At 36.7% G+C, this 9,981-nt stretch overlaps 1 protein-coding gene across 1 annotated transcript in view; it reads right to left on the minus strand.

The window, feature by feature from the left end:
• Positions 1-3,778: 3,778 nt before the first annotated feature.
• The window catches only part of LOC104517305 (cadherin-11), a gene marked incomplete at its 5' end in the record, with an annotated part of 10,998 nt that continues 4,795 nt past the window's right edge, over positions 3,779-9,981 (minus strand). The window contains 2 exons of the mRNA XM_010161913.1: positions 3,779-5,647; positions 6,650-6,901. Of these exons, the coding sequence (XP_010160215.1) occupies positions 5,151-5,647; positions 6,650-6,901 (749 nt within the window). The remainder of the gene's footprint in view (positions 5,648-6,649; positions 6,902-9,981) is intronic.

The raw sequence follows: 9,981 nt of genomic DNA on the forward strand, positions 1-9,981 counted from the left end.
GCCCCTTGAGCATCTCTGTTTTTTTTCCTTCCATGGAGAAACTTGAATGGTCCATGAACTCTACAGAAACCCTGGCATGGGTAAACACTGGCCCATAGCGTCTACAACCGACCACCTCTGTCCAGGAGGCAGGAATTCTTGCACATCAGCAAAGTCCATTTTGCATATGCACACATTATGTTACCACGTCACAGAATCACTAAGGTTGGAAAAGACCTAGAAGATCACCCAGTCCAAGCAACAACCCAACACTACCCCACTCACTAGATCATGTCCTCAAGCACCATGTTTACACATTTCTTGAACACCTCCAGGGATGTTGACTCTACCACTTCCCTGGGCAGCCTCTTCCAGTGCCTGAGCATAATTTCAGTGAAGTTTTTCCGAATATCTAATCTAATCTTCCCGTGACACAACTTGAGGCCGTTTTCTCTTGTCCTGTCACCAGTTACCTGGGAGAACAGTCCAGCACCTGCCCTACAGCCTCCTTTCAGGGAGCTGTAGAGAGTGATCAGGTGTCCCCTCAGCCTTCTGTTCCTCAGGCCAAACATCCCCAGCTCCCTCAGCTGCTCCTCATCAGACTTGTTCTCCAGACCCTTCACCAGCTTTGTTGCCCTACTCTGGACACGCTCCAGCATCTCTTATGTCCTTCTTGGAGTGAGGGGCCCAAAAGACAGTACTCAAGGTGCAGCCTCACCAGTGTCGAGTACAGGATCGTAGACCCTGCCCTGCTCCTGCTGTCCACGCTGTTCCTGATACAGACCAGGATGCCATTGGCCTTCTTGGCCACCTGGGCACACGCTGGCTCCTTTTCTGCCTGACAGCTGCTATACATAGAAAAGCTGCTATCTGTGCATGGGGTTGTAGCTTCTGCAAATACTCTGATGTGAGAAGGCAGAAGACCTGATTTTGGAAAATGTTAGCAGTTAACAGTTCCTCTGAAGGAAGGGAGCAACAATGCAGACCTAAATGTGGTGAGCAGGCAAGGCCCAGGACTTTGTGCAGAGCTACACGAAGCATGTTTTTTCAGATAAGTATGAATCTATAAATCTCAATTGAGAAGTAGCCAGAATTGGTTAAAATAGTTCTCCTTGTGACGGATATTTGTAGCCAGCCCAGGTTGGTCAGTCAAGGATGTGAAACAGCCTTCCTTATCAAATGCTGAGATTAGTAACATTAAATAATGGAAAACTTGTTCACTAGCATGCCTGGGCATGGAACTGGGTCAAACTATTTGATCCTCAGGTTCATCCCAATTTAGTAAAAACAATAGCAAAGCTCCAGGGACCTCATCTAACTAATTCTGACAAGCTCACTCACTGTCTTTCACAAGCCATCCCTTTTTCTTTTTTAAATACAGAATGTGATTCTCCTGCTGATTGCTCAGTTTTGCTTAAAGTAGCTCAGTATTTCGATCAGTCACCAAAATGGAAACCTGCAAAGGGTCTACCTATATAAGACATAAAAGAATTCCAGGCTTTTGTGTCCCAGAAAGCTAACGTTGCCTCTTTATGAGCCTGATTTAAACTCCTATTCTTCACTTTTTCTGCAAGGTTATCAGCACCAACATAATTTTGTCAGTCAGTCAATAATATGAAGCCATGAAAATATGGAAATTATTTCACAGCTCTTCTCATCTGTGGTCGTATTAGTTTCTGAGGCATGATTTTGCACAAGATCACGTAAATATTGGTGACAACCTTGCAAGCTGGTACTCCTTGACATGGTATTATAAACTGCTTGACATAATGGCAAGTACATGACAGAGGCAATCTAAAAAATCCCAAACAAACCCTCCCCTTCCAGATCAGTATAAGTTTTGAGAGTTCCCCTAGCAACCAGCACTTAACTTGCATACCTAATTTCTTCTTGCTGGTGATGAAAGTGTGTACAAATGCACTGTGGATATATGTGAGATGAGAGGTATGTCAACCTTGCTCAGATGCAAGTTTTTCTGGTACTAAGCAATTAGACAAGGAGCTGTGTATATATATACTCAGCTCACAAAATCAACATCACTCTTGGCTAATGTCACTCTTTCTGTTACTGAGAGTATTTAGAGGGGTTTTGGGGTGTGTGTGTGTGTCCCACAAATGATGTCTCAGGCAGAACTTACAAGAGTGGCAAAAAGAGGCCAAAACATCATCTACACTTACTATTGCCTCTTACCTTACCTGGTTCAGTTGTGGTGATCTTCCTATTAATTAGGGTTTGTCTTCAAACCCACTGAAGTTGTAATTAATCTTTCAGATGCCTTCCATGGATGGGAGGCTCAGTCCTTCCCTGAGCTCAGTTGGGAAGAGGGAGAGAGAATAGCTAAAGTAACTCGTGCAAGCAAATCTCTTCCCAGGTTGCTCAGATGTCTGGGAGCACTGTGACAATCTATAAACCCAGCCAACGGTCTACTCTGATTTGTGTCAGGGGTTAACCCAGTACTGCAGTGCTGGGCTGGGTTTTACACTGGTTTTTATAAATCCAGAACTCCAGTGACCACTGCTGTGAAGTTTCACACAAATAAATGTCCTGTTGTGGTGCCAAAACATGCTGTTCATTGGAGCTGTTACAGATGATACGTAATGAGTGTAATTCCCATTATTTCAGAGGTAGTGTTGGCTGAGATTAGCAGGACTAACTTAATAAAGCACTATGATAATTGTATATTTGCTAGGAAGGGGAAAATAATCAAATAAAAAAGGACAAAACCAGCAGGGAAAGAAAATTTATTTCCAGGCATCTACGAGAGTACTACAAACAAGAGAGACTAAAACTGAAAGCATTTAAAAATATTGAAAAATGTAATTGACAATGTCCTTCTTAAAAATTAAACATAAAAATGTAGAAAATGCAGTTATTATTTCTAAAACTTGCTCCAAAGTCAAATAAACCCAGATAGCATCAATGAGTCCTACAAATGACTTTTTTGTACTTTTTTTCAATTTGTTACTTTGTAAATTGATACTAATATAATTTTTTTAATGTTCATTTAAATTTATAATGGAGAAATGTGCAAATATAGCAAAGTATTCTTTGGATTATAAACAGAGAAAAATCAACAACCAAAGAAATTTGAACCGAGTTAATAATAAACTATAGAATATATAGAATGCATACAGCTGTAATAAAGTGAAGGATTACAGTAAACATTGTATAGCAAATCTGCTGATTTAGCAAACTGCCTTATAAAACATAGGGATATAATGGTAAAAATGAATATGTTATGAATATAGAGCTGAAATATCATTCATAATTTTAACTATTTAAATTTTAATCTAATTACATATATAGGGGTCTTCATAAAAGCAATACACCAACAAATCATATTTCCTCTCAGATCAAGCAGTTTGGTACCTGACTGCAAATGAAGGACAGGGTCTGTAAAAAGAACAATAGAAAAATTTATAATTTCCCTTTATTGCCTCATCCCATACTGTAGCTGCTGATCTCTGACTCTAAACAGCAAACTATATTAAATTTAGCAGAAGTACAGCTATACACAGATGCTGAAAATGTTGATGCACAGAAGATATTCCAATCCCTTGCTCATTCTGAACTAATATAAAAAAAGTTATAGATCATTTTTCGATTAAAAACATACCATTACAAAGAAGACTCTGAAAGCACACTGATTTCTGTCATCACAAATTAAAATGTCTTCTTATCAGTAGACAATGCTGTTCTACCACAGTAAGCAAAAAAAAAAAAGAAAAAAAAAAACCAAAAAGGGTGGTGGGAGGAAATAAAAAAAGGGTGAGGAAATAAGTACTGGAATCTTAATTACTACTCAAGTAAGGTGATTGTCAGGTAAAACAGTCTTTAGGGAATTTATAGCTAAACTGCATCAGATATAAGACTCTAGAATCCTCAGAAGCTTAGAACAGATACGGAAATCCACACCTTTAGAGTAAACTGTAAGGACAGACTACTCCTGTCTACTTACAAAGTCATTTCTGAAACCTCTGAAATTTATAAGATATAAGATAAATGCATATTACATGGGAAATATTAATAAGTATTACACCTAATTTAATCCAGAAAGCACAGTAGTACTATATGAAGATTATTACTGTGTTCTGGGAGCAGCCACAAGCTGTAGCTAGAGAGGATATGTTCAACAGACATTACATTTTTTTAAATCTAAAATCTACATTTTTTTAAATCTAAAAAACATTTTAAAAATGTATTTGATTTTTAAATAATCACTTAACAAGGCAACAAACCAACTACAAACACCTAATAAATAAGGCTACTAAAAGGTCACAATTGTAGTAAATTAGTCAGAACTATAAATGGGACATTAGAAACACTATGTTTTTCCTTATATGCTTAATAACCAGAACAAGAATTAAAAAAGAATCAGTTTATTTCAAAGTCTGCTTCTTATATTGAAGCACATATTAAAGCAACAGTACAATGTTCATAAAATATAAGTGTGATGCTGTAACATTTCTTACATGTCAGAATACTGATATTTGTATGTATACTAAAATAAGAATTTTAAAATTGTACAAATAGATACATTAAAAATGACATAGAAATAGGGCGCCTTCCACTGCAACAAGACAGAGATTTTATATCTGGCACGTATTAGTTAAAGATGAAAGTATAAGCAAAAAGATTTACAAGAATCAGCAGTAACGAGTTTGATGCTTAAGAGACATAATAATTGTACATTGTACTGTACATACATCATATGGGTTTAAGCTGGCTGAATATTATATATTTCAAGTTTAAAAATGCACTACCATATAGAGTGTCCATAGTTTAAGGCGAAATTACAGCTCAGAACTGTTTTCTAATGTGTGGAAGCTTCTTGACATAAAAGATTTAGATGTTCATAATACACATAAGATTTCCCTTATTTGTAGCTTTGCTTTTAGCATTTTCCTTCATCTAAATATATCATATTTCTTAAGTGGGTTTTTTCCTTTAGTTAAGTTGGCAGCCAACTTCTGTATTTGCCTTTTGTAGGAAAATGTACTTCACAGTATTTACCACTTTTATGTCCTTTTTAATCAACAGAATCCTCTCTGTCAAAAGTAAATGTTTAAATGAGATTTTTCTTGATTTTTAAAAAAATACCTGCTTACATTTCTTCTGGATTCTTCAGAACATTGGACACAGTCCTTAAGGCCAAATCTTAAACTTTATTGTTAAGAATCATCATCAAAAGTGTCTTTGGAGCCATATAAGTCTGCAAGTTTCTTAAATCGAGGTCCCCAGTTTTGTAGATAGTCATAGTCCAAATCAGAATCTGTTGTTGCTGACTCTAATGAGCTAAGTGAACCAGCCACTGAGCCTCTTCCTTCATAGCCATAGATCTGAATAGAGTCATAAGGAGGAGCAGTTGGGTCGTTATCAGCCTCTTGTATTCTTGTGTTGATGAAATCATCAACATCAACGCTATTAGGAGCCGGCCGAAGCCCTGGTCTTGGCATATACTGATATTCAGGTTTTATATCTTTACGAGGAATAAATCCATTGATACCATCAGGGTTCTGCAAAGTAGCTATGTCAAAAGCTTCAGTATCTTCCTCTCCTCCACCTTCATCATCATAAGTAATAATGTTCTCTCGGACATCTTCTTCTTCAAAAACAATCAGAGGTTCTTTTTTCTGCCTTTTCAGTGTTACAAACAACACTACAATGACTGTAGAAAACAAAAATAAGTTAGACTGTACTCTCAAACAGTATCTCTCTTATAAATAGGTTATTGCATTCACTGAAACCTCAGCTTTTGTGCTGTGGTCGTCATGTATTTTTGCTAACATCTGCATTTTTAGCATACCTAGCTAGGTAAAAGCATTGATGGTTGCAAACAGAATTGAACATACTGATTTGAGGTTTTCTGTTTGGGCTGAATGCCATTGCTCTTACTAATTGGTCATTAGTGCAACACTAATTCAAGAATAGCATTTGTGTCCCCCCAGTTCTGCATGGACACTATGTCACTGCTTTGAGCCGCCCAATCACATGTGTATCTGCAACAAAACAAAGATGAATCTTTACTGTCTCCTCTATGCCCGAAGCTAATTGGGCATAATTCTATGCTTCATTTCCATGAAAACTGAATTTTCCTTAAGCAACACTTCAAAACACATGCCTTTGTTATTGTGTTCCTTCCCGCTCCAAATTTCTATAAAATAATTTTAAAATTTATAAGAGAGGAAAGACTATAAATTACTATGGGCAAAATAAAACATTTTATATAAATATTTTCAAACAATCAGGAAAATGCTTTACAACATTTTCTTAAAAGCACGTCTTCTGAGCCATTCATTTGTCTTCAACACAAAAGGAGGTGGAGGGAAATAGCTGGCAGGAGCCATTAATCCTGACTGACCTTGATAAGGAACTTGTCATCCAGGGAAGATCACAAAATTGAAAACTGTGTGTCATGACCTCCTTTAAACAGTGTCCTTGATTAACTGATATTAGGCTACAAAAGGACATTTTCTGAGCAGACCTAGACAAATACATTGATGTTTGCTATTGCAGTTATCATATATTGCATTTCAGCCAGGCAGATTAGTACTTCCTATAAAAATAAAAGCTAAGAAATTAAGATTAATTTATCTATTTTGGAGCTGAAGGCAAAGTTAATTTTTTAACAGAAGAAAGTATAGAAGAGTAATAAGTAAAGAACTCTTACCTAACAAAATTACAATGCAAGTAAGAATGGCAACTAAAGCTCCAGTGCTTAATCCAGCATTAAGGATGTAGGCTTCGGCATTACAGGAGAGCAAGGAGCCATGGCTGTCACAGCCGCAGACCCGAATGGTGAGGGTGTTGGTGCTGCTCATAGCGGGGAGTCCACCATCACTTATTACAATAGGAAGAAGGTATAAATCTTGCTTTTGGCGACTAAATCCTTCACGCCTAACAAGAACACTTGCTGTGTTATCTGTTTAAAGAAGAGAGACAGTAAATATTATTTTCTCCACAAAGCCATCCTCTTAGTAAATATCAAGAAAATATATCTTGCTACACTGGCTCTGAATTTTCAGATGCCTTAGCATTATTTGTACAATAAACCAGCACAAAGTATCACCTTCCTAATGAACCAAGAGCAGTTGAAGTATTGTGTTTCTTTCATAGAGAACCACACTCAATTTTAATTATTTTAGGGTGATGAGGGTAACACAAAGAACACAAAAAAATCCCTATTAGTACCTCCTTTTAACACTACACTAACTTACTGGGAAGCACACAATACATCAACTACCAGAAAGACAAGGCCTGGGTATTGTTGTTTGAGCTGGTTCTAATCTCTTTCTAGAATTTAAACCTTCACTGGAGGGGAAAAACCCAAATCCTTCTGATTTATTGTTCTTGGTGTCAGACCTACAGGAATGGAAGTGAGAAACCTGTACCAAAATGGACTGTGTTAATGAGACTTCCACCAATATGAAAGCCAATATTTGTTGTGTCCTAGCAGACTGGAAGTCTGAGTGTTGATCTGTTTCAAGAAGAAACACTAAAGTAAGCAGTATTTTATCAGAGCCTGTTTTTCACTCAAACTCCCCAAGCCAGAATTGAGAAAGCTTGATCGTACATACACAGTATGTCCAGGCACATTTCAAACTATGTGGATATGAGGAAGAGTTAAAAGTATTGTTCTAACACTATTTTCAGTTATTCCCGCTGAGCAGTTGCCTGCCATGGGCCTCTTGGTGCAGGAGGTGGAAACCAAGATGCCATCTATGCACAGGTCATTTTGGATAGTCCTTCACAGTTTCTGGGGCAAAAGCATTTGAAAAAGAAGTGTGTGACATGAAACAGTGGGATGAGATGTCCAGTGCTTCCTGCTCTCAGCCACATCAGACAAAGGATAGGAAACATGAACAGCATTTCTTTATTGTGCTCCTTGCTTCTCAGCTCTCAGACTGAGATAAAGTTCACAAAATGGTAAACATCCTGAATTAAATAAAATGAAACAATCACATCCGTCATTTTCAGACCTTCAAAAACTAGTTTAGGATGAGGATTTACATCACACCACCTTTTCCATTTTTCCATGTTCTTTATTTTTCATTACATAATGGAAAGAAAAAAAAAAAGGATGATTCTTTTATCTATTAAGAGAGGGATGTTCACCTCCAACATTACACATTTTACTATTGCCTCAGGATACTGCAGAAGATTAATAATTTCCAAATTGAAGAGTCAGCATAAATTCCAGAATTTAATAATGCAAATCATGAAACCGCTTTTAATGATCTCATCACTGCTACTTCCATGGAAGTTTGTGAATAAATTACATTAAAATAGAAGTAGTCTTGCCTTATATCTACCACCCTTGCAGGCAATACACCTGATGTAGAACAAGGTCTGAAACTGTCCCCAAATTTGGTGGACATAGGTCAATTTATGGGATGAGAAGCATGTTTGCAGTAGGGCCCTGCTTATCCGACTCTTCTACTAGCAAATTCTGTATATCACACCAGAAAAAATTAATTTATTTTAGGACTGTCCTAGATAGGAATGTGTTTATTACATGCCAAATTAATTCATCTCCCTATATCTACACTCTTCTGCCAGGTCCCCCACACCTGACGCTCAATGTGGTTACCTCGGCATGACAGAACTGTAGTAGTCTTTCTGATACTGAAGTCTCATAAAAATAACATCTGGATAGAAAACAGCTTGTTGAATTCTCCTTTACATGATGGTCATATTTGCTAAGGGTAGAGAAGCTGATAGGATCTGATTATTTATTACCCGTGGTTTTTAGAGGTGCCCTTCATCTCTCTTCAGCTTCTTTCTAACCTCCTAAATGTTTACATGCAACATTTGCCTAGTTAGGCTTTGTAGCACAATTTTTAAAGTACCTTAGTGATATTAGTGTCTGTGTGATAGGAATCTTATTTTACGCCTTTACGTTAATGGGATTAGAAGAATTTGGTATAAATAGAAATGTAACATCTACTATCTATTAATATATCAACTAATACTTGAACTAATATATATTGATAGAGAATAAAAATATTCCACAGGGTTTTCTAAAATGCATATAATAATTAATCTCCTCAATATGAGAACAAATATCTGTTTTATTAAATGAAAGATCACAATAGGACAGATTATTCTTGTGGCAAAAAATATAAACATTAATATTGGGCTGAGCTACAAGTGCCAAGAGGCTGCAAAGGCAATATGGAAGGAAAACACAGGCAATATCATACATTACTATATTTAGTCTGTTGGCTATGCTTTTTAGAGCAGAACAGAGCAAAGCAGAGCATTTTTCTTGGATTTTGGCAGCTTAACTAGTATTTCTAATTAGAAATAAGAAAAGGATTGCAAATTAGACAGTTATTATATAGTTATTATATATCGGCCCTAGAAGGTAATTTTTTAAAGTTTTTTTTTTTTTTTCTGTTTATGGTCACTTATCGCATTTAGAGGAAACGTAATATCCATAAGAGGAAAAACCCTTTTTACTTAGATAAAAGTTAACATATAATCCTAGCTAATATTCTCATTCTTGTTTTTTCATTATTTTGAAGTCCAAGGAGTATAACTATAATCCAGGTATAATGGCACTTTATAAGCCAAGAAAAGGAAGTTAAATGTCAGTATCAGCTTAAAACTATTACTTAACACACATGGGTGCTACGTGACTGACAGTCTGAAGAAACACATTCGAGGTTAACACAAGACAGAAGGACAAAAATAGCCATCTCAATACCATCCAGAATAATACACACACTCTTCATTTTTTTAGTTATTATTGTCTGGGATATCCAATATGCAAAATTGTTGTAACTGAACATTATCGATACTCCTCATGAAATCTTCACAATTAGAAGCTGACATTGCATTACTTTATGGTAAACTTAGTCCTGACTTTGTTTTTTGGCTCTTTCTCTGGTGATCTTATTGATGCTTTGTGAGAGACTTTATCTTGCGTTGTCTCAAGGCTTGTAGACAAAGCTGTGAAACTTCCTGGTGGCTTGGGAGCAGGGGGTGCCTGCCGGCCCC

Source organism: Eurypyga helias, unplaced genomic scaffold (genome assembly GCF_000690775.1).
Source record: "Eurypyga helias isolate BGI_N326 unplaced genomic scaffold, ASM69077v1 scaffold42500, whole genome shotgun sequence".
Taxonomy (NCBI): Eukaryota; Metazoa; Chordata; class Aves; order Eurypygiformes; family Eurypygidae; genus Eurypyga; species Eurypyga helias.